The 17,983-nt window shown below is 41.4% G+C and overlaps 1 protein-coding gene across 2 annotated transcripts in view; it reads right to left on the bottom strand.

The window, feature by feature from the left end:
• Positions 1 to 17,983, bottom strand: part of PCLO (piccolo presynaptic cytomatrix protein) — a 2,606,742-nt gene that overhangs the window by 1,753,443 nt on the left and 835,316 nt on the right. For both annotated transcript variants that reach the window (XM_044088356.1, XM_044088355.1), the window contains exon 5: positions 15,857 to 17,856. In XM_044088356.1, coding sequence (XP_043944291.1) covers positions 15,857 to 17,856 — 2,000 coding nt within the window. The remainder of the gene's footprint in view (positions 1 to 15,856; positions 17,857 to 17,983) is intronic.

Raw genomic sequence — 17,983 nt, 5'->3', positions numbered from 1 at the left:
AGGAAGAACCTCATCTGATATAACCAGTTTCAGACTTGCTGCCATAGTATCCCATTTGTCAGAACTTCTGTAGAAGTCCATTCACAAACTAATGAACACATCCCCTCAGGAGAAGCTCCTGACCTCCACACATCATGGTTTTACACCCACCCATAATGCTACCATGGCCTTATTAACCTCCAAAAATACTATTACCAAGGCCAGATACAAAAGTGATGTCATTTCCTCTGTGTTCCTTGATTTCTCTAAAGCTTTTGTTCTAGTCTCTCACCAAAAACATGTCTGTCAACTGTCTTTCCGACGGCTTATCTCACAATCCAGTCTACTATGATTTGACTACTACTTAGCTGATAGATACCAGTCTGTTAAATGGCTCTCCACCTTTTCTTCTTTCCTTCCTTTCTGTCAGTACTAGCATGCCACAGGCGTCTATTCTCAACCCTCTACTCTTCAATATATTCACAAGCAATCTACATAAATCCTGTTAACAGATGTCACTCTTACAATATGCTGATAATACTACCCCAATACGCACTTTGGAAAACCTCATACATCTTCAGAGATTTACTCAAGAAGTCTTAATCTCTGTGGAAAGTTGGCTGCAGGATAATCACCTGCTACTAAATTCACAAAAAACTAAATTACTTCTCTTTTTCAAAAATCCCATTTCCATGAAAAAATTACTTTAAAATGTCTTCTTTAAATAATACCACGATTGAGGTTACCTCACATACTAAAATCCTTGGCATGACAATCGATGACAAAATTAAATTTGATTTACATACGCACAACAGCATCAAGAACTAAGTACTCCTTACAGAGTAAAGACATTCCACACAAATTTTGCCAAGGTAGCTCTAGGTACCACTTACCTCTTATCCTCTCCCCTATATGGAATCCCTATCATGATCAACTTACAAGCCTCACTTAGTTTTAATTGAACAATACTACAACAAAATTGCCAGACCCACCACTGTTTAGCATTATAAACACCTCACTAGCTTGAACTTCCTCACCACCTATCTTATACCCAAGCTCATCTTAATCCACAAAATCATCTACACCCCATTCCTGCCCAGCAATTAGCCCCATATTCATAGGTTAAGAGGTGTGAACTAGCCTAATGGCCCTGGAGCCTTTACAAGTCTAGCCCATAGGATTACCTGGCATCATGCCACCCAACCTTAGTTCCCAGTGCCTCTGTCAAGTAGAGCCACTGGAGTAATCCCCGGAGTGAATTTTCTATTCTATTTCCCATCCACTCATCAAGATTTCTCTTGAAGAGGGCCAGTGAGGTGCTCTGTTTGACATGTATGGGAAGTCTATTCCATAGCATGGGCAGTCTCTGGGTTATGAACCTGTCCCTCCAGCACATTCTGTTGATTGTGGTAATGAGGTTGAGGTCTCTGGAGAGTGTGGTGTGGAGGGATTGGAATTTCTTTAGATGTAGCATTTCTAACACAGATGGGTCAGACATAGCTTTGTAAGTCAAGCATAGATAGCCTCTAAGTGGGCAATATGAGACAGAATAGTTGGAGTTTTTTGAGTCTATCCATATAGGACAAGTGTTTAAGGCCTAGGATCCACTTTGTGAGGTACTTTTGTGGCCTCTCCAGTTGTTGCAGCTGTCTAGTGAGGTACATGCCAAATGGGGCATTGTATTCGATGACTTGCCTAATGAGGGAAGAGTAGAGGGAGACAATGACCTCTTTCTTCCTGGATGCAAAACCCTTAGTAATGAGATGTGCCACATAGAAGGACTTTCTGACCAGAATGGCAATGTGGTGGTCAAAAGAGAGCTTGCTATCAACCTGTGTTCCCATATTTCTTATAACACCTTCTGTGTTCAGTGGACTACCATCGATGTGGTAATTCATGGGAACTGGGTTTTTCCCAAAGGGGATAACAAGACATTTTTTGGCATTGAGCTTAAGGCCATAGTTCTGACACCAGTCGTTGGTGTCAGTGAGGCCTTTCTGTAGGATGTCAACATCACTTGAGGAGTTAATAATGGCTCCCAACTTGCAATCTATGAACTTTGCCAGCCAGAGTCCCTTTGTGTTGGCCTAGACTCCTGAGAAGTAGATACCAAACAGGAGGGGACCCAAGTCCGATCCCTGTGGGACTCCACTTGTGACTGCTCAGCAGTCTGACTTGGAGTCAGCTACTTTCGCACTGTGGGTTCTATCTGTGAGTCAGTTTGCAACCTACCTAGTGATATAGGGGTTAATCCTTAGCTTAGCAAGTTTTGCTGTCATTCCTGAGTGGGGAATGGTATCAAAGGCTTGGCCAGATCAAGGTAGGCTGTATGAACCACCTTGACTTTATCCACAGCTCTGGTGACTGACTCAACGAAGTCGACCAAGTTGAGCAGACATGATCTACCCTTCACAAAACCAAACTGTGTGGGATCCAGAGTTTGGAGATTCCCTATATCCTTGTTTATTAAGTCCATGATGAGGTGTTCCATAGCTTTGCATATATCAAACTTGTCAGGCTAATGGGGCGATAGTTCCCAGGGTCTGTAGTTGCTATGTCTTTGTTATAGCAGTGCACCATTTGGTAGGGACAAAGCCTGCGGTGAGGCTGTGATTAAACAGGGCACACGGGTGAGGTACCAGTTCACTCTGTAGTTCATGTGGAACACAGCCAGGGATATTGTCAGGTCCCACAGAAGCTGTATTCTTGGCCTTGGACAGTGCTGTTTTAACCTGTGCAGCAGTAGTACTGGGTGCCTGGCAATCTACTGGTATTGTGGTTGGTCCTTTGGGGGGGTAAAGTTGGCACTGAATTTGTCGGCTAATATATTGGCAATATCTGTTGGCTCGGTATAGGAGGTACCATTGTGCAGTATGCTTTACATCACTATAGAAGGCTTTGTGGTTGTTTTTACTATCTGCTGCAATTCTGTTTTCATAGCTAGCTTTAGAGGATTTGATCAGGGATCTCAGCTTTTTGTTGAGGCTGATAAGGGAGTTTTTTCAGTCTTGGGACTTCAACTTATTCTGCATCAGTTTCCTTCTTCTGTTGTAGAGTTTGTTTATGGCAGAGGACCACCAGATTGGCTTCCTTTTTTTGGAGGAGAGTGTCTTGGTTCTACTGGGTATAGCGATATCCATGCATTTATGTACGTGTTCGCACAGTGCACTGGTGTATGATTCGGCGGTCATGCAACTATTCTCCATTTGCATGGGTGTCGTGAAGTTAGCCCCCTCTGTTTTTATGAGCCCAAAGTTAGGTTTGGAGAAGTTTTTCATGGTGGTTACCTTTGTGAGGGGTGGAGAGGGTGGGAGGGATGTGGATTTCCAAGGTGATTAGTTTGTGATCGGATCTAACCAGGAAGGAGTTGACTATTGGTGTAGAGCAATGGTCACCCATGTTAGTAATGACCAGGCCAAGGATGTTGCTACCTCTAGTGGGGGTAAGAATGAGCTGGCCAGGGCACTGGAATTAATGAGTCCCAGGAAACGTTGGGCATGTGTATTGGTACATGAGTAGTTTTCCTAGTTAATGGAGGGGTAGTTGGCGTCGCCCAGTATGAGAGTGTTAGGTTGGACCCTAATATTCTCCAAGGTGCTTAGGAACATGGATTGTGAGTCTTGGGACATGGCTGGGGACCTATAACAGGCTATGACCCAAATCGCTGTCTTATCCAATGTTAGTTGCACCTGAAGTATCTCTGATGCATTATGTTGGGCTACCAGTCTGGATGTGTGTGCTTCGTTTATGAACAAGGAAACACCACTGCCTTTGGAGCTTTGGTCCAAGTTCTGGGGCAGAAAGGTGTGGAATGAGTTATAGCCTGGTAGTGCAGGGGTGCTTTCTACTGCCTTGAACCAGGTCTCTTGTACAGCACAAATGTCAATGTTCTCCATTTTAAGGAGTGCTTCGAGCGAGTGCATTTTGAGAATTAGACTTCTAGCTTTGAGCAGCATGACGCTCAGATTGCTTTTGTTTGTAGCTGTTACAGTGGTAATTTGGTCTTTGGAACACCTCCTAAAAAAAGCACTATAGGGGTGGCAAGAGCCTTGGCCAGTATCCGGAAGCCCAGGGGTGACAGATGCTGGCCATCTCTGGCAAAGCATTGAGGTCTGTCAATCATGTCTTCCCAGGCAGACAGATACTGGATCCCCTTACAATGACACCAGAAACTTAACCATTTGTTGAAATCAATCATTTTCTGCTTGTACTGTGGTATCATTCCGGGTGATGGTAGGATGCTGCTCAGGGCTAGGATCATACCCGTCTGGGCTACATAATCCGAGAGCACCTCCATGTCTCTTTTCATGTAGTCCAGGGAGGTACGTTTTAGATCATTCACACCCACATGCACAATGACAGAGTCATATTTGTACCTGCTGTTGAGGGACCTGAGTGCATGCGTTATGTGGTAGATTCTGGCAGCTGACTGTTACTTTCTCCTTATTCAACCTAGTGAGTGGGACATCAGTGTGCCTCGCTATTAAGTCACCTATGACTAGTGTGCTGGGCATGCTGTTTTGCCTTAGGGGCTTTGGTTGAGTGGCACACTGTTTAGAAGAGTTATGTGTCTCGTGATTAGTGTTGTGTTGTGGTGGTCAAGTGCATTTCTGCCTTAGAGGTCTCTGCTGCTTGGGTCAATTTTTATTGAGAGACTCCACAAAGGTGGGTGCATGGTTTGTGTTTTTATGTGAAGGCAGTGCTGGTGTGTGTTCTGGAGGGCTATATGTTCCATGTAGTGTGGTGCAAGTGTTGACCTTCTCCTCTTGACCAGCTATTCTGGTCTTGGCTGGAGAGTGCGTGCCTTCCAGTTTGGCTATATAAGTGCATATCTCGCAAGTCTGAGTGTTGGGAGGTAAGAGGAGAGGGTTGTCGGTGTACATGAGGCAGTTGCTACATTGCCTCAGAATGCCCAAGTTCACCAGGTTAATAGGAGAAAGCACAGGGAACTGACCTTTAGACATACCTGGGGGAGTGCGCATTAATAAGTACTGGAGCTCTTTCCTTGTAGAGCGTTTAGTGCTGGCAGCACTTTTGTGTGCTACAATAATTACTACAAGAAGTCTGGTATGGTAAAGTGATAGACTAATAAGCTAGTAAAACTGCAAGAGAGGAGAGAACTAGCAGATCTAAGGGAATAATTGAAGAGCAGACTTTGGCACCTCTCAGAAGCTTACAAACAGTCCTGGATACAGAAAATCTCTATCTGGACTAGACTAGCTACAGGAAAGGCCGGAAACAAGCACAAACGTGGACTTTTAAACCAGAAAGTTGAAAGAGATGAAAAAACTGCCCAAACTACCAATGAACTACAATTTCTGGGCCAGAAACCACTCCTTTTGTGGTAGATAGGCTACCTAGTGCTTACCACTTTCACTGATAAGCTAGAAGGCTTCTCTCCAACACAGAAAGGCTTGGGGGACTTAGAAGCTTACATACAGTCCTGGATACAGCAAATCTGTATCTAGACTAGACTAGTTACAAGAATGGGGGGAAAAGCACAAACGTGGGCTTTTAGACCAGAAAGCTGAAGGAGATGGAAAAAACTGCCCAAGCGGCCAATAAACTACAATTTCTGGGCCAGAAACCTCTCCTCTTGTGGTAGATAGGCTACCTAGTACCTACCACTCCCACTGATAAGCTAGAAGGCTTCCCTCCAACACAGAAAGGCTTAGGGGGCTCAGAAGCTTACAAACAGTCCTGGGCACATCTGGACTAGACTAGTTATAGGAAAGGAGGGAAATGAGTGCAAATGTGGGCTTTTAAACCAGAAAGTTGAAAGAGATGGAAAAACTGGCCAAATGGCCAATAAACTACAATTACTGGGCCAGAAACCACTCCTCTTGTGGTAGATAGGCTACGTAGTGCTTACCACTCCCATGAGCTAGGCGGCTTCCCTCAACACAGAAAGGCTTGGGGTGGGGCTCAGAAGCTTAGAAATAGTCCTGGATACAGCAAAACTGCATCTGGACTACACTAGCTACAGGAAAGGCAGGAAACAAGTGCAAATGTGGTCTTTTAGACCAGAAAGTTGAAATTCTATCTACACAAATATCCACTTTATTCAAATGACAAATAACTGCTTACCATCTACAAACCACAGAGGGCTGCCTGGGTGATTCTCTATTCCAATAATGTAGCTAGAACTTGGAATAACATTCCTGTTATCAGTCAGGTCTACCTCACATCCTTACAAACCATTACTAAAAGACTTCCTTTCTGCCTCCTGGCTTTGTCCCTGCTTATCATCTGGAACACTGCTTCCCTTAACATCTTTAACCACCTTTCTTATACCGCCCTTTAAAACACTAAATCACTTAACCTGCTTATCCCTTTCTAATACTTCACTTTATTGTAGTACTTAAACTACTACACCAGCTTCTCATTCTACAACAAAATTACCATCCCATCACTAATTCTATATTAACACTTAACACATTCTTATTCCCTCTAATACCTCAGTCTAATGTGTGTCTTTAATTACTCCTACCTATCTTATACACCACTCTTCTATCTGTAAAATCTCAATACAACGCTTGTATATTAATATTTGTTATCAATACAAATTTTATTATACAGACTGCTATGCTATGAATTTGATGAAACTGCATTATTGTAAATACTGATTGCATCACATTTTTGTCCTTGGGGCTTTTCTCCCCAGGCCTCCACTGAGAAAGTGCACCTGCAACCGTCGGACTTGTCTGGTAAACAAATGTTTATAACTAAATAAATAAATAAATACATAAATGGTGCGGTAAAGAGGCAGTGCTTATAAATAAATAAATAAACAAGCAAACAAATAAATAAATGGTGTGGTAAAGAGGCAGTCATCTAGATATGGGAACATCTGGAACCCCTGCAGAGTGAGATATGCTGCAACCACCACCATGCAATTGGTGAACACCTGGGGGTATATGATGAGACCAAACAGAATAGATATCTCCTAAACTGCTTTGCTACCTTGATATGATAGTAGGCATCCTAGAAAGCTATTGAGCATATCCAGTCATCCTTCCTCAGAAGTGGTAAAATGGACTAAACTGTGACCATTTGGAATTGTGTCTGTTTCACAAACTGATTGAGGTGGCTTAGATCCAAAATCAGCCTTAAGTCCCGTGTTTTTTTTGGAACTAAAAAGAACCTGGAATAGATTCTGGATCTTGGTTGGTCTGGGTGGGGGGACCTGCTATACAACCCTTTTTTCTAGTAGCTTTTTTACTTCCACTACTGCATATTCCATCTGACTGGGTAGTACATCACGAGTTTTTCTTCTTTTCTGTGCAGAGCAAACAAAGGTAATAATGTAACTTCTGGCGATTATGTTCTGCTACCAAAAATCTTGTGTGATGGCCTGCCAGGCTTGAGGGTGCAGGCATAAGCACCCCCTGACTGCTACCAGAGTGCATCAACTGGGCAATCATTCAGAAGAGCTGGTAGGGTTTCCCAGTGAAACAACAGCAAAACCCCTAATTCTGTGATCTGGCTCTGGGGCAACATCCATTAAATGTAGTCCTCCCTCTACCCCGGGGGTGGGGTCTGTCCACACAAGTGCCTTGGCTAAATCTCTGGTATTTCCAAAGCCAAAGCTTTTCCTCCCTTTCTGGTTCCTAGAAAAGGTTCTTTGTGGGGTGGAAAAATGGATTCCGAATCCAGATAAGGTCTTGCCTTCCTACTCACTTCTGTTGAGCGTCTCTTTCACCTTTGGTCCAAAAAGACTCAAAACATCAAATAGGGCATTAATAAAGGATGTCTTGAAGCTTCCACAAGGCATTCAGACATTTTAGTAGATAGCAATATCTTTGCCTGCCGCCTTGGCCATACCATCAGCTGTATCAGAGAGCAGGCACATGGATATGTTAGACATTGACTGGAGGATGAACAACTGGGACTCCACTGATTTCTGGATTTCCAAAGGCAGGTTAGCCAAAAGGGTCTTTCTCAGCTTCTTCAGCAAGTCCCTCTAGGGCAGGTAATTCAACTGTCAAAAAAGCAAAAGCAAAAGAAGAAAAGTAGGTCTGTTTTTCTAATCTGTTCAAATCCCTAGACTATCTATTAGACAGATGGATCAGCATGCTGTTCTCTCAGAGCTCATTTTTTGTTGCTGCTGCAACAACCACAGAATCCACTAGGGGACTCTTGTTCCAGTATGTCCTAGTTCTAGGGCCTACTGAAATCTTACCTGACTTGCATGGTATTGGCTGCACCACATCAGGTTCCTTCTAAACCAGCTAAGAAACTAGATTGATGAGATTATCAGAGGGTGGCACCTCCAAGGAGGTAGAAGAGACAGCCTTGCATACCTCGAGGAATAGACTCCTCAGGAGTGGGCACTGTGGACAATCAACCCCCTCATTGTTTAATTAATTCTATAATGTCATCAAAGTTGATGTTCTCTAGAGGGGACTGTGGGGACCCCTCTCACTCAACGAAGTCTGTGTCTTTGGTAAGTGACTCTGTTGAGAAGTCTAGATGCCTCTTTTTACAAATCTGTTTCTTTGTCACTAGTCCCTTGTGGTTTTCTGTGGAAAGTTTGGAATCAGACTAAGAACTCATGTGGCAAGCATCACCAAGCCTGAAGGAGGCTGACAGTCACTGTCAACCAGGATGAACAGATTCAGATACAGAACCACCAGAAATCAGGATGGAGCTAAGCGTGGCAGAGAGACCTCTACTCTCAGTATGGAGAGGACCCTTTCCCCTCGAATGCCAAAGATACAATCAGAGCTGAGGAAGTGCTCCTGCAATCTGTAACAGGGACAGGAGGGCCATCAACTCCTGTTGTGTGCCCAACAATGTTGAGAAGCAGTGGAGTGCCGAAGCCCTGAGGGGAACAGATGGATCCAAATACTTCAGAAATGACCCTATCCTCTAAGCCTTGGCTCAAAGGCTTCAGCACTGAGACTTGTCCTGATTTGACAATGCCAGAGTTGAGAGAATAAGGGAAACTGTTAAGAGTTGAAGATGAAAAGGTTGCAGGCTCCAGTGCAGGTGCTCTAGTAGGAAGCCTCAGATCTGTGAAGTCTCTGATCCAAAGGTTGGGATGGAATGGGAGAGACCAAAGGATGGGCAGATGGGGCTGTATACAGAGCCCTAGAAGGGGATGGCACCAAGATAACAACCATTTGAATCTGCACCCAAAGGAACTTCCACATCATCCTGTTGGCAACTCAATAAACAGAAGGATGTAAGGGATGAAGCCACCAATGCTGGTTGAGGTGAACGGCTCTCCTGCAAGAAATGGGAATGAAGCCTAGGACTCACCAGCTCTGGCAAAAAAACATTGTAGGAGGTGTTGAAAATCAGATCCGAATAGGTTCTGGATCCAAATACATAGGTGTCTCCAGACATAAAACAAGGGGTTCTGTAGGATCTGGGGACCACTTCATGGATCTTTCTATCCTCTTTTCGGATTCCTTCTTCAATCTCTCTCTCTCTTGACTTGTCTCTCTGTCCTCTTATCTTTTTCTTTTGTAGGCTTGGCTTTTTTTAGATTTCTTGGATAGAGAAGAGATTTCTGAAGTTGATGGAGCCAAAGTCCCAACTTGGCTTGGAAGAACGCTCCTTAGTATAACCTTATCCCTGCATCCTTGAAGTGCACTGGGGCCAAAAGAAGCACAGCCCTTGTAATCTACATTCAGTTGTGCCACTCCCAAGCAATAAACAAGAATGAAGGCCCTGTAGTGGTATTTTGTGGCCATAGGCAGAAAACTTTTTAAATCCAGTGGCCTTGTCTGACATACTGAAAATGACTAGTCTGACCAACTTGAAAATCAAGAGTATCAAAAACTAAGCTCACAATAAACATTACACCAAAAACCAAAGTTATCCAGGAAAAACAATCAAATAGAAATACCTAAAATATTTAGAAAAATTTCAAAATATTTAGTAAGAGATGTAGAAGAGCAAAAGTGTTTTTGTATATATGTATATACAAGTAAGGGGAGGATAAAGGTAAAAGGGGAAGCTAATGAAAGAATTAGCTACACCAAGACTACAGACTGAAATCCAAAAACACTTATCTTCCTAATCAGTCAGAGCCCTCAAAAACCATGCCCTTCTGGATAAGGGGTAAACGAGATCTGAGGTAATCCGGGAAGCGGAGGTAATTATGAGTAGGAAAGGAGTCAAAATCCTGGATCCAAGATTCCAAAAAGCACTGAGGTCAGAACTGGTAGGATATGATAACTCAAATGTTGAATCAGTTAAAACATGCAACATGAGATGCTTAGATTTGTACATACCAAAGGGGGCACTGTATTCAATGATGAGTCTGATAAGGGAAGAGTACAGTGTTAGGATAACTTCTTTGGATCTTGAAGATATTCTGTTGGAAATCAACTGGGCCAGATAGAAATATTTTCTGACTGTGTTGGAAACATGATGACTGAATGAGTGAAAGTTTTCTACATAGTATCTAAGTGTTTTATGACTGCATATGTCTGAAAAGGAGTACCATTTTTAACATATGAGATGGGAGCAACTTTTCTGCCGAATGCTTCTATGCTGTATTTTTTTTCATTAAGTTTGAGGCTATTTTTGATACACCATGTATGTACATATTCCATTCCTTGCTGGAGCTATTTTGCATCACTGGATTAAAAAGGATAACAGTGTTTGGTTTGCAGTCATCAGCAGACTTGGTCAACAGCACTTCTGTGATATTGGCTTGGATGTTTGCAAAACAGATGAAAAACTGGAGATAACCTTGAAATGATCCTGGTGGCAACCCACTGGTTACAATTTTATATTCAGAAAGGGAATCAGCAATTTTCACAAACTGGGATCTGTTGGATAGCCAATTTGAAATACAATGGACAATGTAGGGATTTACATTGAGTTTGTCTAATTTTTCAGTAACAACTGTATGCTGATAGTTTGAAAAGTCTTGGGCAGGTCAAGATAAACAGTGTGCAGGGAATGATCACTGTCGACAGCCCCTGCAAACTTTTCAATGAAGCTTACTAGGTTCAGGAGACAGGATCTGCCCTTCACAAATCCAAATTGATCAGTTAAGTTGACTATGTCTGCATAAATGTGTTCTGCTATGACACGTTCCACGACTTTGCATACAAGGCTGGTGAGGCTGATGGATCTAGAATTACCCAGGTCTATAAAAGAACCACTCTTGTGTAGTGAAGTCACAATAGCTGTTCTCCACGTTATCAGGAACAAACCCTGCAGACAGGCTGAAGCTGATTGTTTATGTAGAGGCTCAGAGTGCATACTTGGATGAATGAAAATGCAGACTGTTATATTGTCCGGTTCTATGGAAGTATTATTTTTAGCCTTTGATAGGGATTCTAAGACTTGTTTCAAAAGTGATTTCAGAGAAAACTAAATTCTCAGTACAGTGGGGGCAACAATGTAGATGGGGGCAAAGTTGGCACAAAATCTGTATACCCACATATTAGCTAGATCCTTGGAGTCAAATAGGTGATATTATGGATGAGCTCAGTGTATTGTTGGACATTATTCCTTAATTTTCTGACATAACTGAAGAAAAAAATGTTGCTTAATTTAGAATCTGAAGGAAAATAATGTTCTTACTCTGTGAAGAAAATGAAAACAATGTCATCTGTGTTATGTCTGGCAGGAGATTTGTGTATATTCTCAGATTAACTTGTATGTCAGCATGTCTAATTATGAAAATGTAAATAAAGTTTTTTAAAATGTTGAATATCTCACTGCTTATACAAAATGTTTAAAGAATCTGTCAGAGTTTTGATACACTTCTAGTTGCACATGTTTGGGAGGGAGATTCTAAAATACAAACTGTCTGTAGAGAATTAGCTGAACAGTAGGTGATGTCATTAGAATGTTCTTGGCTGCTAGGTGAGTATTTCAATAGATGATTGACAGGAAAAAGAACATTTTTAAACAGCTGACTGTTATTTTTAAAATAAGACAGTTAAAACTGTTAACCTGAAGTATAAAATAAACTGCTGAAGTCAGATGCTGAGCAATAAGTGAAGAGTTGCAGTCACAGTGCTGTGCAGTTCATACCCAGAAAGGACTCACCAAATACTGTAAGCTTGACTTTGCCTTGCTGTTATGTTTTAGATTATATCAAGGACAGTATTCTATAGTTATATTAGGAAAGTTTAATTATTTAGATAGAGTTTTTCTAAGCTGATGGACTTCTATCCTAAAGTTTAATTGTATATTTCTGGTGATTGAATTCTGGTGTTTATTGAAAGTTATTGATTTACATTCTTGTAACCATTTCTGTTTTTCATTACTTTACATTGTGGCTGGACAATCAGTGTGTTCTTTAGAGATTAAAGAGTGCTTATACCTGTTTGATACTCTCCAGGTCACAGCGAATGCCTGTCTGCTTCTGGTCATAGCTATCATTTATTTTGATATTTAATTTTTAATAACTGATCATCTTTTGGAGGGCATGTAGACCTGTATGACTGGTGGCAGCATTGTCATTTGTATTGGGGAGGAGACACAGCTGGAAATCTTTGTCAGGCTTCCCATAAGTGTTTGAGTGTGTGAGATTTAAACTTATTTTGAGTGTGAGTCAGTCAGAGATCTTAAACTGGAACACATTGCTTAGAAGTGCATGATAAGGGATTACATTTGGGAGCGAGGTATATACTCCATTCCCAGGAAAAAGAGCATGTTCTTGTTGTGCTCTTAAAGGAAATTGCAGAATTTTACTCGTGTGTTCTGTGCTCTGGTGTTTTCCGTGATGTTCCCACACTAGAGTCAGTGGTGAGGATTGAGGTTCCTTAATTACAGACCCGGGTTTTATGTGGGGGACATCACTCTCTGCTTTATATTTTTTAATAGTGTTTTTAAGTTCCTTGCTCCAGTGTCATTATGATGTAAGAAGACAGGGATTTCTTGCTTCTTTTTGTTATTTTCCTTCTTTTGTTGTACAGTTTATTAATACAGAAGTTGCACCAGAGAGGCTTATTCCTGAATTTATCATCACATCTATGGTGAAAGGCTACTGACTTTTCTCTACAGCTATTAAGGTGCTGGTAGAAGTCAGAGGTAAATGTGGCAGACCTCTCATTTGGGACCATTTGCAAGGGATTATTGGTAATTTTGCTTAGATTTTCTACAAGATGAAGCAGATTTGCTTTAGAGAATTCCCTAAAGATGGAATCATATGGTGGTGGAGTGGTACCACTAGGCCTGACAGAGAATATGACTGATTTGTGGTCAGATTTAACTAGAGATAAGGAAATGAGAGGTGGGGTGCAGGGGGAGCTGGGCCGTTAAGGAATCAAGAATATTAGAACCTCTAGTGGGTAGTTTTACAATTTGGGCCACTGCATTGGTATTAATGAAGCCTAAAAAATGGTTAGCATATCTGTTTTTAGAGGTGTAAATTTGCCAATCAATACCGGGGTAATTGAAGTCCCCTGGTATGCAGGTATTTGGTTTCATATTCATGATGTTGAGATAAGTTATGTGATCTTTGTGTGACATTGATCTGTAACTAGCAATGAAATGATAGTTGGATTTAAGTGTGATTTGGATCTTTGGAGCACCAGGTTAGAGCCATATGTAAAGTTACCCAACTTTGTGAAGTGCTAAACCCGGGTAAAGAGGGAACACTGTCATTGCACTGAACCATGTCTCAAAAACTACATAAACATGAATGTGTTCAAGGTGAAGGTGGGCCTCAAGTTCTGGCATCTTTCTATTTAGACTCCTATCATTGATGCTGTCCAAATTTGAGTTTGAGTTTTCTGTCTAGGAATGTCCATTAGGAAAATATGCATAAAAAGGCACTATAGAGCCAGCAAAAACTTTAGCCAGTATGTGGAAGCCCTGGTATGACAGGTGCAAGCTATCCCTGGTAAAGCAGAAAGTGTTATATACCATGTCATCTCATGCTGACACATACTGGATCCCCTTAAAATAACATTACTCGGCCAATTTTAAAGCCAACTATCTTGCCTTCTTATCTAGGCATTATTCTTGGAGAAGGCAAGATACAACTCAAGACCAGTGCCTTTCCTGCCTCTAACACATGCATACGAAGTTATATCATGTCTCTCTGCATGTCCCTCTTGGTAGAGCTCCACAGATCACTTACTCTCATATGGGGCACCAGTAGGTTGTAGTCATATTTATTTGGCTTATGGGACCTTAGGGCCGTTGCAACATCACAGATCCTGGCACTGAACAAACAACAGTCACCCTGTTCTTGTCCATTCTGCTGAGTGTGGAGGCTGTATGCCTAAATTTAGAATCATGACTAAAATATATCCTTGTGTGAAAGCAAACTTAGTGGGACTAATGGACTTAGGCCTGCTTTCCTGATGACTTATGGGTGAGCTCTGTGTATCTGCAATATGCCTGAGGGCAGAAGGAGTAGGTGGGGCCTTGTGTGATGAAGGCTAGGATATTTTAGTGAGTTCTACAAGATTTTGGCAAATTTTTCTTTACAGCCTCAGCATATGTTATGGGTCTTTTAGTGTGCTGCTGCTGATGTGTTGCTGTAGAGGTATGAAGTAGAGAACAGTTGGTAAACATAATTCAGTTGCTATACTGACTTAGAGCACTTAAAGCGATCAGACTGGCCAGAAATCTGCTGACAGTAGACTGATGAGTCATGTTACCAGTGGGGGAGGACTAGGGCCTGAGTAGTGCTTGGGGGCTGGAGGGGAAACTGCAGTAGTAGACCTTGAAGATTTATGGATAAAATATTCAGGGAGATAATCTGAAGTTAGGTAAGGTAGCAACTAATGAAGCAGTACTTATTGAAAAGAAGTATATTAATGAGGAAAACCAGAAAGATGTCTCTAAACAACATTGCTTCATATGCCACCCTTTATATCTGGATCTCTTAAATAAACAAACCGTCTCAGAAAAATTGAGCTAAAAGACTGCTCATCTGTGAAAAAAGTGATGGTGAAAGATGGAAGCCCTTTTTGGTTTTGCTTTATACTGTAATCTAATGGAGATGCACATTCCTAATGTGATGGATGATTATGATTCTAGAAGGGTAACAGATCATAGTGAAAATGAATTGGGGTCAGATGGGTAAATAGTTATGGCCATCTTGGTTTGTCCATAATTTCTTCCAGTAGATTGACGGTTAACAAGGGAATATTGTTTACGTTTGTTAGTGTAGTAAGACAAGGGAATATTTTTAACAATGTCCTGTGTATATCACTGACAAGTAAAGCCACATTTATCCAAAAATATACAGTTGGACAAATCTTTTTAAATTCTTTGTCCAGAACAGATGAACATACTGCAGTCTTGATTTGCAAATTAAATGTTTCTATAACAGTGAACTGGTATTCTTTAGCTTTCTCTATTTCAACATTAAAAGTAATGAGTGTAGTGCTGTGTATGAGGAGGAGAAATGTATCCAGAAATTACTATTTTTGGAATACCATGATGACATTATGTTCATCTATTGATATATTTCTCTGGATAGGCAACTTGAGATTGGAGAATTTTTTTTTTTGCATTAGTAATAACATACCATGTCCTGCACTGACCCAATGAATGACTACCACCTTCCATAGATTACTAGGAAAGTAAGAAACAGAAGTTGATTTTCAGGCCTTTCTTCCATATTACACCCCCACATTACACCCCTCCCCACACACACAGGACAATTTAAGAGTTGCTGATCTACCTAATGTATTTCTTAGGGATTTAGGAGAACCCCTGAGAACAAAAGGCACTTCACTAAAGAAGTGAAAGGGAGGAACACTTGCTGTAAGGCAGCAGTGCTACTCACTGTGCTAATGTGCTTCCCATATTTGTATAGGCTTATTTAAAAGAAATAATACACATTTTCAAAAATTATGAGACGCATATTTACATAATATACAGTGACACTGCAATAACAGACACTCTACAATCATAACCAAAACAAAGACTTGTATCTTACCGTATATCCATCAGAGTACTGAAAATGTGTTCTGGAACTCTCTTCTGCTGTTGGACTCAATGGCTTTGGATCAGACAAAGATCGTTGGATTACTTTCATTGACTTTGGGCTTGGTGGAGGAATCTTAGGTACTTCGGATGTCAATGCTTTTTGAGGACTACTTTCACCACTATTTGATTTCTCATAAGATACAAAAACAGTTTCTACGGTGTTAGTTGGAGAAAGAGGTGATATAGGCGAGTAAAGAACTTTAGGTGATTTTGGAGGGGATGGAACAACTTGCAGTGATGAGTCTGCACGTAGGTGAGAAGAATATCCTATTTCTAATGGTGTTGGACGTTTTTTCTCTTTCTGTGGAGATGTAGCTGAAAAATAGGGTGGGCTTTGTGTATCTGAGTCCACTTCAGTTTGACAGCCCAGACTTTCTTTTTTATATGTCTTCTCTGGAGCAGAAATATGCTTTATTATTTCTACTTTGGCATCCATTCTGGCACGTATAGATGGTGTCCTTATAGTACCAAAAGAGTCAGTCTGTACAGACATTTCTGACACTGTTTGCACAGCAATACTTGACACTTTGGAAAAGTGCTTTGCCTTATCTGCCTCAGCACTGGAGTCAGCATATTTACTCACACGTGATCGCCTCCTGGTCCTGCTAGGAATATCCCAATCTTCCTGATCTTCATCGTCAGTTTGTACACTTGTGTCAACACTCTTTTTTGTTCTTCGTCTTCTTGGTGAATAGCTGCGTTCAGTTTCATCCTCATCATCAGTCTGTATTCCACTGTCAACTATCTTTTTATATGATCTTTGTTCCCCATCATCATGATTATCAAGCTCTTCATACTGATCACGCAACCTTGGCATTGAACATCTTTTTTTCAGTTGTGACTCTTCTCTCATATCAGCCTCTTTCAATGACATCTCTGAAAGGGATGTTGGCATACCAGCTCGAGAAATATAAGGTGTCACACCATCTGGCTGAACTGTGTACCATGTGTGATTTGCAGGCATTTCAATTCCCAGAACAGCAGAGGTTGTTGTGGTTACACATTCTCCTGCCCAGTACTGCCCATTCTCTCCAGCTGTGAATTGAGCATCAAAAATTACTTGCTCTGTAGACGTTTGTGGAGAAGATGTAGCTGAAGCGTCATAGCCATATTGATACAAATGGCAATTTTTTTGCTCTTCAAGTTGCTGCTGTAATTGCTGCTGTAACTGCTGAATTTGCTCAAGATGAATCTGCTGTTGGGCGAATGTTTCTTGTTGCATCATGTACTGAGCCTGACGCTCCTCTTCCTGCTGCATGAGAATTTGCTGCTTCATGGACTGCAACTCTTCAAGTCGCTTTTGTACTATAAGTGTTTCTTGTTCTCTAAACCTCTGGATCTCTTGCCTTTCCCATTCTAATTCTTCAGCTAAACGCTGTTGTTTAAGCTTTTCTAGCTCCAGAAACTCACGTTCCATGTCAAGCTGCTGTTGCTTATTTTCTTCAGATATAGAAATAGCTTCAGTTGTAGAATTAAGATACGCTTCTGAGACCACTGTAAATGAAGGCATCACTCCACTCTCTATTGTGGCTATGGTATCAAGGGTTACAGTATGCAAACTAGCATCAGGACTAGTGGATATCGTTTCTTTTTCATGTGCTACAGTAGCCAAAAAATCGAATGGCCTGGGCAGTGGCTGGCTTTGCTGCAAAGACGATAAAGAGCAAACTGTGTCACTAGTATAGAGAGTACCTAAATCCTGAACAGTGGTGTTGAAAATTGACCCAGGCTGTGTAGTGATTGCAAAAGTAGATGGGATAGGAGCAGCGACAGAAGAATATACAACACCATTAGATGATCGTAAAACACTTCCAGTACCATACTGGGACCCTAGAGAGGGAACCATTCTTGAAAGAGAATATTGTGGAGCAGTACTACCAATGCCAGATATCACCTGCCGCATTTCTGGATAGAGGCCAGTAGTCTTGCTTGAGTAGTCCATTGCTTCACCTGCAATTATATGGTCATAGTTATAGCCAATTTCCCAAACAATGTTTCTGTGTGTTGTGATAGACATCCAAGCGTGATGATTTTTAAAACACATGCTTGCATGCAAATCTTCAGGTTAGCACTTTAA

Source organism: Protopterus annectens, chromosome 11.part0, assembly GCF_019279795.1.
Source record: "Protopterus annectens isolate FY-2018-M chromosome 11.part0, PAN1.0, whole genome shotgun sequence".
NCBI lineage: Eukaryota > Metazoa > Chordata > Ceratodontiformes > Protopteridae > Protopterus > Protopterus annectens.
Note: the sequence above shows the minus strand (reverse complement) of the source record. Positions and strands in the feature narration are given on the sequence as shown.